Source organism: Melospiza georgiana, chromosome 22 (genome assembly GCF_028018845.1).
Source record: "Melospiza georgiana isolate bMelGeo1 chromosome 22, bMelGeo1.pri, whole genome shotgun sequence".
NCBI lineage: Eukaryota > Metazoa > Chordata > Aves > Passeriformes > Passerellidae > Melospiza > Melospiza georgiana.
In genome coordinates, this window is record NC_080451.1 from 4,276,646 (window position 1) to 4,300,420 (window position 23,775).

At 53.1% G+C, this 23,775-nt stretch overlaps 1 protein-coding gene across 1 annotated transcript in view; it reads left to right on the plus strand.

Moving 5' to 3' along the window:
* The window catches only part of EPHA8 (EPH receptor A8), a 54,980-nt gene that overhangs the window by 25,184 nt on the left and 6,021 nt on the right, over positions 1-23,775 (plus strand). The window contains exons 4-13 of the mRNA XM_058039496.1: positions 10,826-10,981; positions 13,001-13,336; positions 16,781-16,905; positions 17,030-17,192; positions 18,306-18,402; positions 19,044-19,111; positions 19,582-19,707; positions 20,455-20,640; positions 21,249-21,310; positions 21,672-21,881. Of these exons, the coding sequence (XP_057895479.1) occupies positions 10,826-10,981; positions 13,001-13,336; positions 16,781-16,905; positions 17,030-17,192; positions 18,306-18,402; positions 19,044-19,111; positions 19,582-19,707; positions 20,455-20,640; positions 21,249-21,310; positions 21,672-21,881 (1,529 nt within the window). The remainder of the gene's footprint in view (positions 1-10,825; positions 10,982-13,000; positions 13,337-16,780; positions 16,906-17,029; positions 17,193-18,305; positions 18,403-19,043; positions 19,112-19,581; positions 19,708-20,454; positions 20,641-21,248; positions 21,311-21,671; positions 21,882-23,775) is intronic.

Below are 23,775 nucleotides of genomic sequence, written 5' to 3' on the forward strand. Positions count from 1 at the left end.
CGGATAAAAGCAGGATTCCAGTGGCTGTCGCCCCAGCAATTTTTCATTCTCGGTCACAGGGATGAGATGGTATAAATCACTCCTTGTGGCCCTAATAATCTTTCTATAAATATCAGGGAAATTCATTTTTTGCTTGGGGAGAGGAGGTGTGGAGGGGGAGAAATTAGAGAAGATACTTTGCCTCTATGGCAGTGTTTAAAATATGATTCCAAATTAATTTCCTTCTGCCTTTCACAGCCAGACGCCTTATTTGTCAAAGCTAAAGATATTTGAACAGTGGAGGTTTCTTCCCCTCCTCTTTAACATTCATTTTCCTAAGGGCCTGCCAGAGTGATGGAAGACAGCTCAGGAAACCAGACCACAGCCAGGGCTGTTCCCAGCCCTTCAGAGGAGAAGTAAGGCAGTGCCACAGACCTGGGAGGGAAGGGGTGAGGTGGGACATGGTGAGTGATGTATAGGAACATTGGGAACTTCTTTGCCTTTCACCCCCATTACAGAGTTGTAGAATCCCAGAGTGGTTTGGGTTGAACGGGATCTTAAAGCTTATCCTGTTCCACCATCTGCCATGGGCAGGGACATCTTCCACTTGACCAGATTGCTCCAAGCCCTGTCCAGCCTGGCCTTGCAGGGATGGGGCTTGGCTGTCATCTATCATGTTGGATCCTTCTGCCCTTTTTGGTGGCTGGGGTCTCTTGTTCCTGCACTCATCCCAGCAGGATCCACATTTTGCCTTGCTCCGATGTCCTGCTGTTTGCAATAAGGATGTGAGGGGCAGTTTCCATGGGACTGAGGGGGGCAGATCTCAGCCCAGGGGCACTGGGATTGTCTGAGGATGCCAGCTGGCTTGGCATTGAATCACAGCCCCCAGAATCACACACACCAGACATTTGTCCCCAGATCTGTGCCTAATGCCTCTGCCAGATTCCCCTCCAGAGAACCCCCTTCCCCAGCTGGACTGGGCACATGTGCTACAGCACCTTACTGGACAGAAATGGGATTTGAGCTGGAATTCCTACATCTGTTGATGACATCCTGGGGTCTGCCAGCTCCTAACATTCCCAACATTTAGCCCCACAGTATCTTGTGCCACAGCCACCCCAAGGATAAAACTCCTCCTGGCACAGCACAGCCCGCTTGTTTTTCCCTCTGTTTTCAAGGTTCTGAAGGACTTTTCTTCCCTCGCCCCCTAACCCACAGCCTCGGGCTGCTCTTTCCTCCTTGAAATGCAACAGTCCACACACAACACATTAACATCTCTTACACACAGCAAATAGCAACTGCTCTGCCTAAACAGCAGAATAAGCAAGAGCAGGAGGGAAAGGGATCTGTCCCAGCAATTTATCAGATAAGGAGACAATCAGCATAATTCGCCTTATTGATATGCAACTGCTGTGCAGGACACATAGATACCCATTTCAATAAGGTCAGTGCAATTGGAGGGATGGGAAAGGGGAGCCTGTTTGTGCTTCTGTGGCCCGGGAAAGGCACATAATCCACCTCCCCAAAGGCTGAGAGCTGGGCCATTGGTACCCTGTCCTGTGTGTGGATGGATGGATGGATGGATGGATTTGAAGGGTCAGGCAGGTGAGGGCAGTGGCTCTTCAGCCACAGCCCTCTACCAGCCTTGGTCAGCCCCTCTTGGGGAGGGCTGTCAGGCTCCTGAGCCACCAAGACCTTGGGTTTTGGTGGTGGTCCTTGGTGGATAGACCTTGGTCCTTGGACCATGTAAATCCATGGTCCTTGCATCACAGTCCCCCTTTTGAGTCAAGTCCCAGTTATTCCTTGGGCTGTATCTCTCGCCAGCTATCAGTGAGCAAAACTTCAAGTTGGGCTAAAATCTGTTGAGCTGCTCACAGGTTGTACATGCAGAGGGAGTTTGTTTGCAGCAGCAGCAGCAGCAGCAGTGCCATGGCCACAGATCATGGTGCTGCTCTCTGGGAGCTGACACAAACCCATCCAGCATCCAGTCATGGGGGACCCCCAGGAGCACAGAATCTCCCAGGAAGGGTTTTTGTTAATAATCAAGTGGAACAGAGGGCAGGCTCCCTTTCCTGTTGTCAGAGTGGGTGGATGAGCCTTTGGCAGAAATGCCACTCCCGAAGAGCTTCTTTGTTGAATATCCATGGCTTTCAGGAGCTGTTCAGACATTTCTGCCTGAAGTTTGGAAACAGACATCTTATCCTCTGGGTGTTCTGGTTGCTCTGGCTGCTTTCCCTCCATTCTTGGGACCTTCTGTTTGGAAAATGGTGATGAGGGAGCAGGAACTGAGCAATTCCTAATTCCTGCTCCAGCAGCCTGTTTGTACACGAGGATGGGTGTTTGCAGCCTGAGTGAGAACAGCCACCAAACACGGGTCTGATGTGTGTGGCTGAACGAGGATCTGGCCCTGGGTTAGTTGTACCCAGCTCTGCTTCAGCAAGAAAATGGCCTTTTTCCTCTGGGCAAAGGAGAGGGACACTGCCACTGCTGGGACCCTTCCCCTCCAGCCCCCAAAATGAAGGAGAGGTGGGAACAGACAAAGGACTGCTGAGCTCTCTCGTGCCTCCTGTGGCACACAGCTGGTGGAAATGGATCTGGAGAGTCTGGTTAGCAATCTGGAAGCCAGTTAATTTTTTCCAGTTGGTGGGATTCATGCTGATGAACCAATCAGCAGATTTAATGTACCTTAAAACTTCCTTGTGGGCAACTTTAATCGAGCAATTAAAGCACCACGGCATTGCTAATTAAGAGGAGAAAATACCCAGCTTGGTAATTATGTGCTTGTGAATACAGTTTTGTATCCATGGACATTTATGAAGGAAGTCCCACAGCTGGTGGGGCAAGGGGGGTGCAGAGCTGTGTGAAAGGAGGGGAAACCCTTTCCAGCTGCACCCCAAAGCCTGGGACAGGGGCAGGGAAAGCCCTGGAAACACCTGAGGAGAAACGTGCCAGGAGAAGGCACTGGATGGGGATTGGAGCAGCCTGGTCTACTGGAAGGTGTCCCAGCCATAGGTGGAATGAGATGGGCTTTAAGGTCCCTTCCAATCCAAACCATTTGGTGATTCCATGATCCTATGAGAATATCCCGTTATGGCAGCTCCAAGCAAACATCTTGGATGATGTTTCAGTTTTCTTGGTGTGGATTTCAAGAGGAATTTCTGTGCAAGTCCCAGCACACACATGGCAGGCCCAAGCCACAGCCTTACCTGCCTGCAGCATCCTCTGCCTGCTGTACCTGGTACCCAGAGCTGGTGGCACCAATGCCCCAGGTGTCCCACACAGAGGGGCTCTGCCATGAGTGTACCAAGACAAAGCTTCCAAGGCCAGGAGCAGAAACAGTTCCAAAGTGGTGCTGTGGGAGTTATGCAAAAGTCCTTTCTGTGATGCCAGACAACAGAATAAAAAAAAGTTGGTGACTCACAAGATTTTCATTGTGGTTTGCAAGGCCATCAGCTGCTCTGTAAAATACAGGGAATACTTACTGGTGAGATCATGTCACCTCCTAGTTATCCCAAAGCGAAGGAAGGAAGGAAGGAAGGAAGGAAGGAAGGAAGGAAGGAAGGAAGGAAGGAAGGAAGGAAGGAAGGAAGGAAGGAAGGAAGGAAGGAAGGAAGGAAGGAAGGAAGGAAGGAAGGAAGGAAGGAAGGAAGGAAGGAAGGAAGGAAGGAAGGAAGGAAGGAAGGAAGGAAGGAAGGAAGGAAGGAAGGAAGGAAGGAAGGAAGGAAGGAAGGAAGGAAGGAAGGAAGGAAGGAAGGAAGGAAGGAAGGAAGGAAGGAAGGAAGGAAGGAAGGAAGGAAGGAAGGAAGGAAGGAAGGAAGGAAGGAAGGAAGGAAGGAAGGAAGGAAGGAAGGAAGGAAGGAAGGAAGGAAGGAAGGAAGGAGCCAGTTTGTCCTTCCAAGACACATAAGCTGTGACTGTCTAGGAGCACAGAATCATGGAAAGGTTTGGGGGCTGGAAGGGACCTTAAAACTCATCTCCTTCCAAGCCCCTGCCATGGCAGGGACACCTTCCACTGTCCCAGGTGCTCCCAACCCTGTCCAACCCAGCCTTGGGCACTGCCAGGGATCCAGGGGCAGCCACAGCTGCTCTGGGAAATCTGTGCCAGGGCCTGCCCACCCTCACAGGGAACAATTTCTCCCAATATGCCATCTAAACCTGCTCTCTTTCTTTTTTCATTAGGAAAGACTTCTTCCTGTAGAGGCTTATCCAGCCTCGGGGGGACCCTTGGGTTCACACTTGTCTCATACCAGGAGCTCCAGCTCACTGTCACAGACCTGGCTTCAGGCAGGGAGCCCAGGGGTGCTGGGCTGTGTGTGTGGCTAATTCAGCCCAGTGAGATCTCTGGAGAAGGCAGGAGGCAGCACAGAGTGATCCCAGGATCCCTAGCATCACTCCCACGTCTAAAATGTAGTGGCTAATTGCATTTGCTTGGAAAACAAAACAAAGCAGAACCCCAACATCCCTTTACTTATTTCTCTGCTAAGGAACAAACAAAAAGGATGGAGCTGCCTGCAGAGCACCACTGTATTTCACCAACACAACAATATAGGGTTTGTCCTTGGCTGAATATTTTGTGTGCCACTTTTCCTCTGAGTTTTCTGTGTTTCGGTGCTGACAGAAATGAAGGGTGAGAATGATAGTGAGCTGGAGTTCAGGGTAGTGATGGGGATTAATCAAATTTTATTTGTGCTTAGCAGGTCTCTGTGTCCCTCTGAGAAGTGGTGAGGAGCAGCTGGGCTATGATGGATGAGGACATTCACCAGTTTGGGAATGTGGATTTTCAGGGGATTTTTATTTTGAACTCTTCCATAAAACTTGGCTGCCTTTGGGTGATGAACACAGGCTGTTCCTCTGGATTTCCAGTGTGCAGGTGCCTGGGAAGCTGTTGTTGGGGAGTTAGGACACAGAACACAAGAAAGACCTGGAATTTTGCACCAGTCCTTGCACTGGGGATAGTGTAACACACTGAGGGGCAGGAATCTCAAATTCCCCACCAGCAAGTTCAGAGGCTTGGTGAGACTGCCTTGCATGGAGAAGATTCTCCTCATCCCACAGAGCAGGAGGGCCCTGCCAGAAACCTGTTCTGCCCTTGGCAGGAGCTCCAGATGCCACTTATGTCACTGTTTGTGTCAGGGCTTCTTCCCCTTCTGAAAACTGCTGCTGCTGCTGCCACTTCTGCAGGAAGGAGAAAGACCCCGAGGCTGGTGGAGCCCGGCAGAGGAGTGAGGACTGTGCTGGCCCTGCAGGTCTGGGCACCCTCATCTCACAGCTCAGCCCCTCGACACATCCACAGCCACGGGGATGCCAGGCCGTGCCCCCCAAACTGCCCTGCAGCTCCTGCCAGGGATGGGATGGAGCTCTCGGTGTCCTCTGTGTCCTTTCCTCTTCCTTGCCTTGCCATGGACACAGAGTTACCTCCAGCACTGTCACCTGCAGGTGTGACACCCCTTCCTCTACACTGTGCTTTCTGTGTTTGCTTCTGGCCTGGTGAAATCTGTGGGGTTTTTCAGAAGCTTTGGATACTTCTGCCTGAAACTCTTTGACAAGACTGAGTTTGGGAAACAGCTTTCTTCTAATTCTGGCACTAGGCTGCCTGTTTCCATGCTACTCCAGCAAGCTGTAGCCTTTCTCTGGATAAGCTTTATAAAAAAGCCTTTGCTCTGAGCATGTCAGGGTGTCTCACCTACACAAATCTTCACAGCCTCACCTCCACTCCCACAGGAGATGTCTGCACCAGGCAGCAGAGCAGCACTCAGAGCAAACTGGGACTTGGGTGTTTCCTGCTTTTATTTTGCATTTTTTTTAAGATGTGGGAAAGAGAAGAGTGTAAGGTGTGTGCCCAACAGTACTAAAATCAGGCTGAATGGGCGTGTGAGCAGTCTGTCTAGCAGAAGGTGGAAGGGGAGCTGGATGATCTTTGAGGTCCCTTCCAAACCAAACCTCTCTGGGATTCTGGAATTCTGTGCTAGAGGTGTGGCTCTGAGTGATTCTGTGACTCTGAGACCTGCTGATTTTTCTATGGCAGCATCATGTAGATTTCCAGTTTGGGATGCAACCAGTCTGTACAACTGCAGTTCCAGCTTTCCCAGCACTACAAGTGCAATTTACTCCACTTGGAAGACCAGGACCCTCCTAAATACAGCTTGTTCTGGTGGCAGTGAAATCCGGGTATCACCAAGAAGGATGCAGGGTGTCCTTTGCTGTGTGTGCCATTTGCTGGGAGCCACAAGCACAGGGTCCTTCTGGCTTTGCAAAGCTTTCATGGGTAAAAAATTCCTCCTGTTTCCCCCTCTGAAAGACTCAGGGGTACAGTGGGGTGTGAAGTGGGTTAATTGTGGGAAGAAGGGCCAAGAAGTGGGGAAGTGATGGGAGGTGGAGTCTGGGGCAGCAGGAGACAAGTTCAGGGGTGTGTGGTGGTGAGATGGGTTGTGTTGGGGATGGGAAGATCTGTGAGCAGTGCAAAGGGGCTCCAGGGTGGGAGTGGGGCTGTGGACAGGCCAATGTGGTGCTCAGGGCTGAGGCAGAGTGGAGACAAGCAGCACAAGGAGGGTCTGTGAGCACCAGCGGGCCCTGGGGCCAAGCATGACCTCTGCTCCAGGAGATCACTGAGAGCTCCAGCCCAGCCAGGCCCCCAAACTCCCTCCAGGCCACAGAGCCTGGGCTGACCTGGATTGCAGGGAAACGGGAGCACAGCCCTGCTAAAACAGAAGATTTTGGGCAGTGAGGCAAATGTGTCATTTTAAGACATGACTGAGAATAACTGGCTTCTGTTTCAGTGTCTGTGTCATATGGGAGCTGAGATTTGAGGCATCATGCTGAAACTGGATTGAAAGGAGGCTGGGATTTTCTGTGCTGGCTTGTGCAGCCTGGGGGGCTCTGGGACTGGTGCCTGTCTCTGGCTGTCACAGTGGCTGTGACACCTTTATTTCCATCTCTATCTCTTCTCAGCATGGCCAAAGGGAGACACATGGCTGCTCTTCTGCTGCTTGCAGATGCCCAGATCTGTTGAAGGGTCAGGAAGGGTGGCACCAGTGTCACAGGGCTGCCCCATGTCACCCTCAGCCATGCCCTCACCGTGCCCAGAGCTCCTGGGCAGAGGACAGAGCCAGGAGAGGCTGACATGAGGGCAGTGCTGGCATTTGCAGCCCTGCTGGAGCAGCCCTTGGTGGTCCCACCAGGGCCACCTGCAGAGCTCTGCTTCCAGGCAGCACTTGAGAGGGAGAGGAGCAGCTCCTTCCCTGCTAGCGGATCCCTGACAGCTCCATCCATCACCTCCTGAGCTCTGCCAGCTCATTAGCAGATGTTGTCCTGTCCCCAGAGGATGGAGGGGGAGTGAAACAAATGGACCGAACTCCAGATGGCTGGCAGGGCCCTCCACGTTCCCTGTTCCTGAGACAAACCTGCTGCTGCAGGGTCCTTTGGGCAGGTGACACGTGCCAGTGGGGCTGGTGGGCTGGGCAGACCGGCAAGGTGGGCAGGGCAGGGCGGGGAATCAGTGCAAGCCCCACGGGATAGACCCAGAGGGGTCTGCAGTGATCGCGGGGGACTCACCTGTGCAGTACAGGGCTGGAGATGTGCTCTGCCCACGTTCAGCACCGGGTTTGTCGGCTCTGCTGGTGACACCAGGATCACCCAGGGGTCTGGGCTGCAGGGAGAATGCAGGTGTACAAGTCCTGGGCTGAGTGGCAGGTGAAGGGCTGCTCCTGTCCCACTGTGCATGTGAGACCAAACTGCAGGGACAGGCAGCTGGGGCTGGCACCAGGACATGGCAGCACTTCTGGTGGCTCACAAAGAGGCAGGACCTGAGATCCTCAGATTCAGAGCAAGGATGTCAACTCCATAAAATAATATGAGTAAAAGATACCCTCACCTTCCCCAGGGCTCCAGGGAGGGCACTTCTGGCAGGTGGCCATAGTTGACTGCCGTGAAAACAGCAGAACAACCACTCTGCACCTCTCTGCTGGCTGGCTGCAGACTTGGGAGGCTTCTGTGTGTGCCACAACCACGGCTGTGGAGCCCAGTGTGTTTCAGACCTGGTGCATTTGATTGAATTTTTCCTACTGGTCAAGGCTCTGCTGTTTGCTCTTCCCAGAGCTAACCTGGGACGTCCTGGCCTTCCACAAGTCAGTGGCATGGCATGAGAGAGCTCAGTCCAGAGCAGGACATGCCTGGCGTCCTGTACTGAAGGTGTCTCATACTGTGTGCAGGCTGGAGCTGGTGTCCTCTCCCGTGAAGGCTTTGCACATGTCCTGCTCCCCTCAGAAGTGGGCACTGACCCCCTCAGCAGTGCCTGTCCCAGCACCAGGTGCTCCCCAGCCCTCCCTGCCTGCTCACGCTGTCCATGTGCTGGGAACTGGCTCCTGATGGCTCTGCCCTGGTGCACAAATTCACCTGTAATTTGTCATTTAGTATAATTTTCCCCTTGAGTGCGTCTAAAATAATTGTGACTCGTTGCTACAGGTAATTAATGGGTTTTTTACAGCATTAAATGCTAAGTGATTACAATTGCTCTGTGCAAATCTGCTGTGCTTCGTGTTCCCATCCTTCCTGCTGCCTGTCTTTTCCTACCTGAGGTAGCACTGATTTCTCTGCCCTTAATTAAATAGTGGTGGAGGGAAGCACTCCAGTGCCTCTGGAGCCACAAGTGGCTGCTTGCTGCATGGGTGGAGGTGATGGTTTGCAGGTCTAAGGGACATTCACAAGTTAAAGGCAGCAGTTCCTGTCCTGCACCTGCCCAGCACCAGCTGGGGCTGTCCCATTGCTCAGCTCCCATCTGTGCTCATGCAGTGTTTTCATCCTTTCCCACACAGGAAAACTGGGAAATTTTCTTTCTTATGATTTATTTTGGGAGTTTGGTGGGGTTTTTCCCACCACTTGCTGCCTCCCAGGCTTGTCCCCACATGAGAACAGGATGTATCCATGCTCACATAATGCAGACTGGAGGTGTTGCATCAGGGGGCACTTGGCAAGGGCAGAGTCCCTGAATCTCTTGGCATCCTCAGGACCAGTCAGCATCAGAGCCTGCCAAATGTCTTGGGCTGTCCTTGGGAGGACATGAAATCCCCTGAAAATCTGCATCCCCCGTGTTCTCTCCTCTCCTGATGCCCTTGAGGGGGTGAAAGGTGCCAGAAGAGCTGGGGAACAAAACCAGCCCTAAGCTGCTGCAATTTCACATCTGCCTTCCCTTGCATCCCCAGTTTTGGGCATTTCTGCTCCTTGCCCTGATGCCCTTTGGGGAGTGCAGAAGCAGAAATTTAGGAACAAAGTCTGGAACTGCTGGCCTTTGCTGTACCAAGGTGTGACACCAGCCTGTGCCACCACCTCTGGCACATGCAGCACGTGTCCGTCCTGCCAGTGGTATCACTCCTGAGCATTTGGTGTGAAAGTGCCACAGAAACTGCAGACAGAGCCCAGAGAGGGACCAGCAAGTGCTCCCCACACCAGGGATACATGACTGGAGCACTGCCTTCAGCTGCCGTTGCTAGAGTGGCTCAGTTATAAAAAGGCCCTTGTGTCACTGGACGGTGTGTGAGAGGTGGAATGTGCTGGTAGCATCAGTCCAGGGAGACCTGCGGCAAGGAAAGGAGTGCTATTAATAAGAAAACAAATCAGCACCTTGAAACAGAACAAACAGCATGGAGGGACACAGCCCACTGAGGATGCTGGATCACAAAAAAAAAACCCTTTTGCATGGCTGAAAGCAAAGATTGAGGCTTGTATGCAAATCTGGCCGCTGGAGGTAAAGATGAGAAAATGAAGGTATTACTACCTCAGTGGGAAAAAACAGAGATGAGTCAGAGTCAGGAATAATCCTTGAATCACTAGAACTGGTCCTAAAAGTGCCTCATGAGTACAGGGACCCAGACAGAGCCTGCTTTCCCTTATTTGCAATCTGAGTCTGCAGGAGAGGGCAGATCCTTCCACCCCCAGACAGATACCTGACATGCCACATGTCGCTCTTGAAGAAATCGATTTTTAACGAGAGACAAGCTGTTTGTTTGTGTGACAGATGATCTACCTGAGGGGCTGCTGGGAGAAGGGGTAGGATGAAGCAGAGCAATGGGTGTGGGATGAGCTCCTGCGTCAGGAGGAGGCAGAGGAACTTCCGGCAGGTTGTATTGTCAGAAAAAAACTTTTTTCCAAGGCTGTCTCATCGGGCCTGAGTGTACCTCTGCCTCCAGAGGGAGGGCAGCAGGCATGCAGTGCCTTTTTGCTGTGCTATGCAACAAGAGAGGCTCTTTCCCCATCCTTTTGTGTAAGAAAACTCATTGCTCTGTGTGGCAGCTCCCCAGGGTCTTGCAGAGGGACATGTACCATGTCCCAGTTGTGGAGATTTAATTTCTGAAACTTCCCAATAGATGCTTTTGGGAACCTGGGCATAGCCAGTGTTTGTGGCAACCCCCGTGAAGTGTGGACTGTGTTGTGAATTTGCCCCATAAATGGTATTTTGGAGTAGTTGCCAATAGATTTCCAGTGCTTCCATGGTTTGATCCTTGCAATGGTCTCTGTCCTGAGGGCAGACAGTGTGGACAGCAGGCACAGGGGCAACAATACCTGGAGCTTTGCAGGCAGCTCCTGAACAGCAGAGGCACCCAAGTTTGCTTGTGAAGCAGTGGGGAACAGGTGTTGGGATGGCAGTAAGTGCAGCTGGGGGAACAGAAGCTTCCACAGAGCCGAGTTTCCAGACGAGCAGCTGGAGGGGACTCGCCCAGGTGCAGGGGAGAAAGGCTGGTTTGCTGTGCACTGCGTGAGAGCAGAGCTGAGCTTTGTGCTGCTGGGATCTGCTGAGCCGTGGGATGCTCCTCATCCAGGCACATCCCTGTGACCTGTGCCCCTCTCCCTGCAGCCTGCCAGCTGGGATTTTACAAATCAGCCCCTGGGGACCAGCTGTGCGCCAAATGTCCCCTGCACAGCCACTCGGAGAGCCGGGCAGCTCGTGTGTGCCACTGTGACAGCAGCTTCTACCGCGCCGTGCAGGACCCGCCCTCGGCCGCCTGCACACGTGAGTACCCCTGAGTACCGCCTGAGTATCGCCTGAGTACCCCCTGAGTATCCCTGAGTATCCCCTGAGTACCCCCTGAGTATCCCCTGAGTATCCCTGAGTATCCCCTGAGTACCTCCTGAGTATCGCCTGAGTACCCCCTGAGTATCCCCCGAGTACCCCCTGAGTATCCCCTGAGCACCCCTGGCTGTCCTGTGCCCACTGTGCTGCCCTGGGGCAGTGTCACATCCTCGGCTGGTGCTCCTGCCTGAGCCCCCTTGTACCTGCTGCCCAAGGTGCTCCACCAGCCCTACAACCCCGAGCATCTCTCTGGCGTGTGAGCTGAGAGCCCTCCTTAGCTGCACTCCCTCGCTGCCTCTGTGCCAGCCCTCTCCTGCTGCTCTCCAAACGCAGCTGAGCGGGCTCAGAGTCACACAATCATTAAGGTTGGAAAAGCCTCTGTGTGTGTCAAGTCCATCCATCAGCCCAGCACCACCACCATGCTCACCCCTAAACCGTGCCCCCAAGGGCCACATCCACACATTTTTTTGAGCACTTCCAGGGATGGTAACTCCACCTTTTCCCTGGACAGCGTGTTCCAATGCCTGAGCATCCTTTCTAGAAGGCAATTTTCCTTTCTAGAAGGCAATACCCAATCTAACCCTCTTGTGGCACAGCCTGAGGCCATTTCCTCCTATCCTGTCACTTCTTACCTGGGAGAAGTGATTGACCCCACCCCAGCTTTCCCTTCCCAGAAGTGCACCAGTGGTCAGACACCCCTGGGAAGCCATGGGGTCCGTGCAAGTGTTGCTGTGCTCTCCTCCTCTGTGGGTGACACCAGGGTTTGTCATACTCAGCTTTGCAATATGCTGCTTTGAGGGGCCCAGTGCTATTAAAAGGGGACAAGGACATCCCAGGGGGGGTTCTCCTTTCTGCAGTTGGCCCAGGAGGACAGACAGGTGTGGCATTGCTAGCTGAGGCCAGGGTGAAGGAGGGATAAGCAGCACCTGACTTGTGTTTCCCTAAGGAATATCCACCCAAGTTTATTAATCTGCCAAGGAAATGTGAGTTCACCTTTCCCTTTAGGTGAGCATATCCAGCTCATCAGCTGTGGCTCTCCCCAAAAAACTTCATGCCTCACCATTGCTTCCTGCTTCCCCCAGAGCTAACAGCAGCTCTTACTGTCTGGCATTTGGCATCCTGATCCTGACTGTTTTACCTCCAGGGCATTTCACCCTGTGCCCTGCCTGTGTCTTTGCTGTCTTGTGTCCAGCACATTCGCTGCTCTGGGCAGTTCTCTGTCCCTTGCAGCAGTGTTTGTGAGCTCAGGTCCTGCTGCCCAAGGCACATCTCCATTTGACGGGGGCTCTGGTGCCGAGATGACCCCGAGGTGTCATAAAGCCTCTTTTTCCCAGCCCCGAGAACAAAGAAGAAGACGGGATTCCTTGGCTCTCGTTCTCAAGGTTGTTTATTTTTCCTTATCTATAACATTTCTTCTCTGACCTGCTGAAGACTGTCTGGCAGGTCGGGTTGAGGCACACTGACTGCCCTCAGGCCGGTGTTATCTTTTTATCCAAAAAACTACGTGTACTTTATTTACAATAATTTTCCAATACCTATCACCTATGTTAGACAGTCTGTCTCTACTCTAAACCAATCAAAAAGTGTCACCATCACAGCAGAAGATGGAGGCTAGGAAGAAGAAAGAAAAAGACAGAACACGCCCAGATTCCTCCATCTTGCCTCTTGAACTCCCTTTCTAAAAACCCCAAAATTCTACTTTTCCACCCTGTGGTAAATTCACTATCATTCTACTCAAACTCTTGTGGCTTGTACATCTTCATACAAAGTTGGGAGTTTTTTCCAAGGCACAGGTGTCTTTGACCCCGTGCCAAGGTCTCTGAGCCCCCTGCCAGGGTCTGGAGTCCTCCAGGGCAGCCAGAGGAATGTCCTGGGTTCCGAAATCCATTGGTCCCACGCTCCACCGTTTCCAATGCTCCAGCAGCCCTCGCCGTGCCTGAATCCCCGCCTGTCTTGCAGGGCCGCCCTCAGCTCCGGTGAACCTGATCTCCAGCGTGAATGGCACCTCGGTGACGCTGGAGTGGGGCCCGCCGCTGGACAAGGGCGGCCGTGCGGACGTGGTGTACAACGTGCGCTGCCGGCGCTGCGCGGGCGCCGCGGGGCCGTGCGAGGCCTGCGGCAGCAGCATCCGCTTCGTGCCGCAGCAGATGCGCCTGGTGCAGGGAGCGCTCACCGTCACCAACCTGCTGGCGCACACCAACTACTCCTTCTGGGTGGAGGCCGTCAACGGCGTCTCCGACCTCAGCCTGGAGTCCAGGAGAGCCGCGGTGGCCAACATCACGACAAACCAGGCAGGTAGGAGGAGCAGACCCACCCCCAGACCCGGCCTGCGCGGGTGATGCTGATGTTTCTCCAGCATTGCTCCAGGCAGTGTCTGCAGGAGCCAGAACCTGCTCCAGCAGTGAAGGGCTGGTTTGGTGATGGGCTTGGGACAGCCGAGAAATAGGACCCATGTCCTTTATGCTGCTGGAGGTGGGTTCAGGGAACTGGAATGGGCTGGGGATAAATTGCTACCCAAGGTAACTCTTACCCTACTCTGCTTCTGCTTCATGGGATCCTTTTCCCTTCTCCATTCCCCTCACTTCAGCTTGCAGACACTGTTGGTGGCTCCATTTCTGCAAGAGACAGGGTACACAGAGAACACTTGTTTATTGACAGGAACACTAAGGGGAGTATGACTGTTTCAGGCTGATCCTCCAGCCTTTTGTCCCTTCCCAAAGGGCCAGGCAGCAGTTCATACTTTGCTCTTATCTTACACCAATGCCATGCATGTCTCACCTTTGCAAATCCCTCACTGCAAAATGATCTTTCCTCAGGAAATTCCTCAGAGCAGTGCTGTAGCCCAGGTAAGACAGGACTTTGGTCCGTGGCATTTTTCCATGGAGCACACTGTCAGCAGAAGGATCAGGGCAGGGACTGACCCTCCTTGTCAGTCCTCCCAGTTTGAAATGAGCCCACAAGAACTTCCCGTGATGCTGAGCCCCTTCTGGTCTCATGGCAGGGGTATCAGTGGGAGAAACTTGGGAGCCTTGCTGGTTAGTTCATGGCTGGCATGAGAACAGGTCCCTTTGTCACTAATGCCAGCCTGTAGCACTTCTGCAGCATGTGGAAATGGCTCAGTCCTGCTGGCTTGATCCCTCACAATCCCTCCAAGTGCTGATGAGCTGCCTCAGCCTGATGTCTCAGACGGATATGCTCTCAGGAAGTGCTGAGTATTCCTATTTTGACCATTCAGCTGCAAAATGGATTCTGAGCAGGTGCTGTGAAAGCAGCGGGGTTGGGAATTTAGTAGTTCAGCTTCTGTGCTCCAGCTGCTGCATGTGACAGAGCCCCCTGCCCTCCAGGTGGCTGAGGGACCCCAACACTGCATGAGGGAACCTCCTGGCTGCTGTTACCCTTGCCCCCAGCCCCAATGGCTGAGGCAGTGCAGCACAGATTCCCTGGGCTGTTTGGAGGAAAGGCATTGCCCATGCTCCTGCAGTTTAACTGATTCGCACCACTCCACCCTGTCCCATCTCCCCATCTGGTACAGGGTGCTCTGTACCAGCAGCATTTTCTGCTTCTCAGAGGAGCCATCCCCAATGAGCTAAAATTGCTGCTGCAGTCCCCGTGGCCTCTTTTGGTCTCTGTGCTGCCCTGGTGACACCCCTGCACTGCAGCCATGGCCACTGCAGCTCTGTCTTCCCCAGAGCTGCCACATCCCATTTTTCACCTGACAACGAAGCTCCCAAGTGGGGCCCGAAACCTTCCCATGAGTCAGACCCTATGACTGCATCCGGCCATCACAGCACCCACCACACTCTGGGGAACTCCTAGTGGTTATTTTCCCAGTAGGAAAAGAGGCTGGTGAGTTGGTTCCTTCAACTGTGACAGCTACAGTTCAGGCATGCCTACAGGTACAAGAACAGAGTCACAGGCTCCCAGCTCAGGACTGGGAAGATGACAAATATCTCAGGGCAGCAGAGCACCCCCAGGCACTTTTAGACTGCTGCTCAGACCCTGACCACACTTAGCATTTTCCCTTTCCCTCTTCCTCTGCCCTTCTCTCTTTACCACAGGTAGAACAAGAGGGGACTGTGCAGTAGGGATCTCCTGTTGTGAGCCGCTGGCCCGTTGCCAGTGGCGCGAGAGGCAGCGGTGCCCGACCTTCCAGAAAGGTCTCCAGTAACGGAGCTGCTCGCTCGGTGGCACAGGCACACACACACAACACAGTCACAGGCACACACACACACAGAGTCACTCCAGCACACACATACACCGTCACAGGCACAGTCACACACACACAACCATTGCAGCACACACACAGTCCCTCCAGCACACACACACAATCACTCCAGCACACAAACACCATCACTGCAGCACACACACAGTCACTCCAGCACACACACACACACACACACACACACACACACACACAATCATTGCAGCACACACACAGTCACTCCAGCACACACACACACAATCATTGCAGCACACACACAGTCACTCCAGCACACACACACCATCACAGGCACAGTCACACAAGCATTGCAGCACACACACACAGTCACAGTCACACACACACACCGAGTCACTCCAGCACACACACACACACACACACTGTCACAGGCACAGTCACACAAACAGTCACTGCAGCACACACACAGAGTCACAGGCACACGCACACACAGTCCCTCCAGCACACACACACACAATCACTGCAGCACACACACACAGTCACTCCAGCATGCACGCACACACAATCACTCCAACACACACGCACGCAGTCACTCCAGCACACACACATAGAGTCATGCCAGCACACATGCGCACGCACACACACACCCACACACACACAGTCACACCATCACAGGCACAGTCACACACCATCACTGCAGCACACACACACACACAGTCACTGCAGCACACACTTCAGGTAGCTAGCTCTTGTAGAATCACCAATGACAAAGAAGTGGAAAGGGTCTTTGTATAGAGCTCTGAGGAGGAGATTTATTCCAGCCATGCATGAAAGGGTCCAGGGACAAAGATAAAAGAACAGTGAAGGGTCCAGGTTTAAATATGAGGGAGGCACAGCAGAGCATCAGGGCCAATGGGCTGAGGGCTCAGGGCAGTACAGAGGCAGGACAAGGGGTGGCAGCCAATAGGGTAAAGGGGGCAGGACACTGTGGCCATAGGGGGTCAATGGGTCAGCAGGGAAGGGAGAACACTCTAGGGCATATACATATTAGGAAAAAGGGGTGGAGAGGCCAACCAGGGAGGAAGAACTGGGGCATATTTGCATACACAGCAAAGCATCCTGGGAGAGGCTTTGCTCAGTTGCCTTGAACAGAGATTTTTCTGACTTAGGGTCTCTCCACCCAAGGAACTGTAATGGACCCTTTTTGTGTAGGCCCAGCAGCCTCCACACTCTCCATGACCTGCAACCACACTGGTCCTTCCCCTTTCTGGCTCCAGATGACAACAAATCACCCATGTCCCCTCCTGCCTGTGCTGGGACAATTCCATCCTCTCCCATCTTCTCAGAGCTGCCTTACTCCATGGGAAAGAGACTGATGCAGCCAAAACAAGGAAAAGCCTGTTTGCAACCCCCATCACAGCCCTCATCTCCACATGGCTTTAATTAAACCAGAAACCTGGTTTAAGCCTGGGGTCCTGCCTGGGGCTCTGGTTCCACCCTTCTCTGTTGCTGTCTCCTGCTGCCCCCCTCAGCAGGCACCTAACCCCCTGTCTGGTCCCCAGCCCCATCACAGGTGGTGGTGGTGCATCAGGAGAGCACAGGCCAGAACAGTGTCACCTTGCTGTGGCAAGAGCCGGACCAGCCCAACGGCATCATCCTGGAGTATGAGATCAAGTACTATGAGAAGGTAACACTGAGCTTGTTTCTCAGGGAGCCCCCTGCTATCAGCCAGCCTTGCACAAGGGCTTCTTTGGAAGACCACGTGGTTGCCGTGCTAATGCAGAGAAGGTTTTGTTGTTGATTTTCTCCAGGACAAGGAAATGCAGAGCTACTCAACTCTGAAATCCAAGAGCACCACTGCCACCATCTCTGGGCTCAAGCCTGCAACCCGCTACATTTTCCAGGTGCGGGCTCGCACCTCTGCCGGCTGCGGGAGGTTCAGTCAGACTGTGGAGGTGGAAACAGGGAAGCCAGGTGAGTGTGTGGACATGTGGGGTGTGGGAAGTGTGGGGCAGGGAGCCTGGGGCCTGTTGATGCCTTTCTCTGTTGTATTTATATTTCTAGACTCCCAGCTCTTGGCTGTCCTGTCTTCTATCACGTCGGGGTCACCACTTGTTATATTCATATTTCTAGAGTCCCATACCTTCTCTGGCTGGTTTTCTCACATGCAACTCTTCACAGCAGTATTGTTGTTGCTTTTCAGTCAGGGCTCCTCTCCAGCTCTCCCTGGCTGCCCCACCCCCTTTTATCCCAGCTACCTCCATGGGCTACAGCTGCCACCCAATTAAGGACATCACACCTGCAGCCCATTTACAATAACTAGAATTGGGGCAGGGTCACTTATACAACACAGAGATCTTTTACTACAATACATATATTTACTCAGGCCCCTATACTTCTCCATGGCCACTGTTCCTCTGCCACACAGGGAGGGGACCTGAAGGCACATCCCCCCAGTGTTTCAGCTTGCAGGGATTGCTACAGGTTGCATTCCTGACATGTTTGGAACAAGAGGAAACAGACTCAAGTTGAAACGGGGTTCAGGTTGGACAATAGGAAATATTTCTTCACTGAAAGAAGATACTGGAACAGGCTGCCCAGGAGAGTGGTAGAGTCACCATGCCTGGAAGTGCTCACTCAATCTGTTGATATGGCACCTGGGGACATGTTTAAGTGATGGCCTTGGCCATGCTGGGTTAATGGTTGCACTCAATGATCCTAGAGGTCTTTTCCAACCTTAATGATTCTGTGATTCTATGCTTATACATCAGAAAGAAGAGGGAGGAAGGATGGAACAGTTAGGGCAGGGAAGACCTGGAGAGGTCCTGAGGCTCCAGTCTCCTCTCTGTACTGGTTTGCTGTGTCACCATGGCTTTCTCAGATCTCTCCTTGATTTCCCCACATGTAAACAGTCCCTGTACACTGGGAGAGGCTCAAAACTGGGAATAGGTGGGACAGTGCTTCATCTTTGAAGACCATTACCGCAATGCCAGCCCAAGGCTTTGTCTTTGACGACCATGGGGTGGGTATGTGCCTGAGCTCAGCAGTGAATTCCAGCCCAGTCCCTTCCTACCCTGCTTTTTCCAGTGTCTCTCCGGTACGACACGATGACGATTGTCTGGATCTGTCTGTCACTCATCACTGGCCTTGTCACCTTACTGCTGGTTCTGATCTGCAAGAAGAGGTAAGAGTTTCGTTGAGGCTAGTGAGGCTTCCTGGAGGTCTCCAGCAGGGACAGGAGGGAGGGGAGAACTTGGGCACAACTTTTCTCCTTTCAGTTTGTCCAGAGCATCTATAGGTCCAGGGTTAATAAGCAGCCAAGAGACTTCTTTTAAGGGTCACCACTTTCCCTGAGGCAGAGCCAGTCTTCAGATCTTCTCCTCATGCCAGCAGGCTGAATAGTAATAAATCAGTGTGTACATTATAATATATGATATACGGAATGTCAGTAGCACGAGCAATAGCAATACCAGTGCCAGAACCACTACCAGTACAAGAGCTGACTGGATGGACTGGTGGGTAGGTCAGGGGTGGAGAGATCTTTTCTACAGCAGACAGATCCAAGGGAGACTGTGTGCTTTGTATGAGCATGCTGAGCCAGGCACGTGGAGCACACTTGATTTTAGCACTGCCAAGCCTTGGAGAGCACCTGGAGAGCGCCCAAGTGTCAGTGCAGTGAGATGCAGGGATGCAGCTGGTGGATGGCCAAGTGTTTTCTCTGCCTGCCCACAGCCCCAGCATGCACTGCCTTCCACCCTGCTTTTGGAATGCTTGTGGGGGTGACGGATGGGGGCTTCTCTTCTGACCCTTGTCCTCCTGTGGCAGGCACTGTGGGTACAGCAAGGCTTTCCAGGACTCTGATGAGGAGAAGATGCATTATCAGAATGGGCAAGGTAGGACACACTCTGGGAAGAACTCCAGCCCCATGGATGGACAGAGATGGACTGTTACCCCCTGACAGAGCTGTGGTTTCCAGGGGGAAGGGTTTTGTATCTTGCCTCCTTCTGGGAACCTGTCTTAGGAGACTTGAGTGATCTGATCCCAGGGGCATCCTGGTAATGGGGTTTGAAATGTTGACCACTGTGCACTGAATGTGCAGCAGGATCATCCCAGAGAGCAGCAGGCCAGGGGCAGGAGTGGGGGAGTGGGACAATCATGTGGAGAACACCTGGGCAGCCAGGCCCTGAACTGCTCTGGGGACCCTGCTGCACCAAAGCGTGACTTAGGGTTCCTTGTGCTGCATCTCCATGGCTCCTCAGCCTGCCCTGCCCCTGCCCACCCTCTGCCCTGTGGCTGGTGTCCCTCCTCCCAGCAGGGCTGCCTGAGAGTGCTGATCTCCTCTCTCCACTTTGCAACCCGGCAGTGAAGTTCCCCGAGTCCAAGTTCTATGTGGACCCCCACACATACGAGGACCCCTGCCAAGCTGTGCACGAGTTCACCCGTGAAATAGAGGCCTCCCGGATCAAGATTGAGAAGGTCATCGGGTCTGGTGAGTGCTGGTGCCCAGCTGCCCCTTTGCTTGGCGTCTGCTCAGGGAAATCCATGCTCTGAGGCTGAGCTGTGCTCCTGGCCCACTGGGATCAGAGCCGTGCTCAGCAGGGCTTCATCTGCTCCTGAGCCTTGTGAGATCAAAACCTTGGACAGAGTGGGGGTTTGCGGGAGTGAAATAAACCCTTTGGAGCAGCCTGGTGCAGGGGCTTGCTCGTCAGCAGGTGTGGGGCTGGTGGCTCCGGCTGACACAGCAGATGGCTCAGCCTGTCCCCATGGGTGTCCCAGCATGCACCCATGAAAAAACCTGGGTGACAAGATGCAAATGAAATTGCAAGCAAAATGGCACATTTTCAGAACAAAAGGGAATTTTGCATAGGAACAGGGACTTTTTGAGAAACACAGTGCAGAGCTGGAGCTGGAACTTCACCAGCAGCACCCTGAGGGCCGAACCCAGAGGAATGATGCCACTGTAATCACTGCCCTTGGCCCATTGCCTTCAGTGACAGGCACCAGAGAGAGGTGGTTTCAGATGTTCCCACCCTTCCTGAGCTAGAAACAAGAGCTTATCAATCCTTTCAGAGGATTGAATCCTGGAGGGGTTGGAGGGGATTGAAATCCAGACTGAAACCCAGAGGGACTGAGGCATGCTGTGAGTATGCTGACAGGCTGGATGATTCATGGTGTTGGTGGGTGAGCACAAGAAGCTGAGGAGCTCTCCATGCTCCCGCTTTCCCTTGCCTTGCAGGGGAGTCTGGAGAGGTGTGCTACGGCCGCCTGAAGCTGCCAGGGAAGAGGGAGATTCCCGTGGCCATCAAAGCACTGAAGGCTGGCTACACAGAGAAGCAGAGACGGGACTTCCTGAGCGAGGCCAGCATCATGGCACAGTTCGACCACCCCAACGTCATCCACCTGGAGGGGGTGGTCACCAGGAGTACGTGGCTGGCAGGGGAGGGAGTGTATGGCAGAGCAGAGCTGGGATGCATCTCCCTGTGGGCAGCCTGGGAGATGTGGGTCAGGGCTCACTTTGGGTGCACTCCAGCTTTCACTGCCCCAGTGGCTTTTCAGATTTGTGCATTTACCTGGGACAGCCATCCCCTTGCCTTCTCTTCCAGAGCAAAGTTCCCCATGGCAGTTCCACACCGTGCTCTGCAGCGTGCTCCAGATCACTGTTGGTTTGGGAGATGTCCTACTCAAAGGCATTTATTTTAAAGGCTGCCTGTACTGAATCGTAATTTGAAGTCTTCCTCCAAAAAGGCACATTCTGATGCAAAGACTCACACTAATGGCATGCAAATTTCAGCAGGGTAACAAAACTGACCTAGCCATGTCAATAGCAGCTGGAGGGAGGGATACCTGTCTGGGTTGTTGCCATATCCCCGTCATTGGGCCAGTCCTGCCCACTGCAGGGGTGACACCAGTCTGAGGGGCTGCAGAAGACCCACAGACCTGAATTCATGTCTCTCCAAGTGAAAACCTGGCACTGGGCTTCTTGGAGGAAGGTGACTTCTCTGCTAACTTGACCTCCCTTGTCTTCTGCAGGCAAATTGGTAATGATTGTTACTGAATACATGGAGAACGGCTCGCTAGACACCTTCCTCAGGGTAAGGAGTGAGTTTGTATTTACATTCACTGCACATCCCCTGGGGTTGGTTCCTGCTCCTCAGCCTCAGAGCCAGTGAAACCCCTGTTTTAGAGAGAGCTGTGGGTGCTGGGCCCTCACCTCTCCAGCAGACACAGGCTCCAGGCATTGTGTCTGGCTCCCTGAAGTGACACTGCAAAAGCTGAGCACGTGTCACAGGCACTGCGAGGGCAGGAAGTGGGCAGGGGCACAAGCAGGAGGCAGTGGGGTCAGAGGATGTGCAAAGCCAAAGATGAGAGGCACTGGGGGCTGGTTTAATGACAGGAGCACCAACAGGATGGTGGTGAGCACCACAAGCGAACTCTGGGTTATTTCCTTTCCAGAAACACGACGGGCAATTCACCATCATCCAGCTGGTGGGGATGCTGCGGGGCATTGGGGCAGGCATGAGGTACCTGTCTGACCTGGGCTACGTGCACCGGGACCTGGCTGCCCGCAACATCCTGGTCAACAGCAACCTGGTGTGCAAGGTGTCTGACTTCGGCCTCTCCCGCATCCTGGAGGACGACCCCGACGCTGCCTACACCACCACGGTGGGTGGCTCACAGAGCTGGTCCCTGCTGCTGGTTGCTGCCCCAGACACATGGAAAAGTCAGAGATTCTCAAGTGAGAATAGGTAGGGCAGGAATGGCAGTGTCACTTCCTGCTGATATCTGAGCCAACAGTTCAAACCCAAAGAGCTCCTGAGCCTTAAAGCAGTGTCCTTCGCACAGGGACATCCCAGAACTGAGTGTGCAGTGAACAAGGAACAGCAGGACGGCAGGACAGGGAGTTATCAAACATCCCCAGCCAACTGCTCCCATGGGTGTGTGTGGCCTCTGTGTGCCCACTGGAGTCCTTCCCTAGGCTCTGTAGCTCCATCCACTCCACAGTTGTCCTAGAGCCCTCCATCCATAGGGGGGTGTTCTGGTCTACCCTTCAACACTGTGGCCACACACTGGTTTTTCCATGTGACTGTGCCTCATTCATGGATGTGGGAAAGGTGGGAATTGATTTTGCAACCTGTGGTTCTATTTCATGCAGGACACTTTTGTCTGTGAAGCCCTGTTGAGATTTTTCTGGCCAACCTGGCAGCTCTGTTTCTTGATGTCATCCTCCATGGGAGGTCAATAGGAGCAAAATGAAATACATTTTCATGAAATACATAGAATACGTTAAATAAATCAAGCTCTCTTTACTCTTCTCTAGCCATGAAAAGAATTAGTGTGCTCCCCTGGAACACATCTGGTAGACAGACTGTTCCTGATGGAGGCCAGTTTGGCGCTGTAGCAGAGGAGTCTGAGCATCATTTCTCAGAAGGACCAAGACTAAGAAGCAGAAAGAGCTTCAGGCTCCTTTGGGGTGGCTGATGCTGAGCATGTCCCAGAGCAGCTGTAGCTCTGAGGGATGAGTGCACCATGGCCCAGTATAAAGAACGTGGCCTTTCATGGTCTTTGCTTGGCTTCAGCAAAGTGGAGAAGCTGAGCCAGAGGGGCTCCCTCTGTGTGTGTGTCTATGCATTCATCTGCTCCTTCTGGTATCTCAGGAAACCACATGTCATTCCAGATAATTTCACTTTGGGCAAGGTTCCTGCTGCTTGGTTTCTGGTGCTTTGAGGTACCGTGGTGCAGTGAAACCCACCAGAGGTGGTTGCTCTGGAGGAAGATTGGATAGTGCATAGTGTGGGCAGAGCTGAACCCCAAGGATGCAGTGCCAGAGTCAGATCTCTGGTGAGGTCTCAGTCAGGGTACCCCACAAACGCGGTTTCTTTTGTGTTCAGAAACTTGTATTCCTCCTGTGTTGTCTTCAACATGCTCAGGATATTGCTTCACCCAAGGAACTCTCCCAAAAGACACATTGTTCATCCTCAGTTCTTATCGAGGCATGTGCCTGAGCAGGCAGGACTCAGCTGGGTGGAGGAAGCTCTCCCTACACAGGTGTCCCTCAATGGTGGTGGCACACCATTCCTGTCCCAGGGCTCTGGAAGCCCACCCAATGCCCCCTACGCTGCACCTTTCCTCTTCAGATGGCTGGCAACCGCATTTCCAACTTAAAAGCATTCTTAGTCCATATATTGCCAATTTTTGTCAGCATGGTCCTTGAATTGAATGCATCTGCCTTTTCAGTCCTTGCCTGTCAAAGTGGGGAAGGACAGGGAGCACATCCCATCACTCTCCCTGTATGCTCAGATCAGGCTCTCTGCTTGCACACAGAGTCAGCTCTGTGCTTGTGTGCTCTGGTAGCCCAGGGCTCCTCTTCATCACTTTGAATTCCTTGTCTCTTGAGCACCGGGGAACCAAATTGTGCATGAAGACCTTGTAAAAGAGTACAGTGTTCTCCTTGCTCTGCTGGAAACACCTTGAAGTTGTCTTTCACATACCCCTCTGGGCTTCTTTTGGGCAGATTCCCTCCTCAGTCCTTTTTAGAAGATGCCACCCCAGCTTGTCC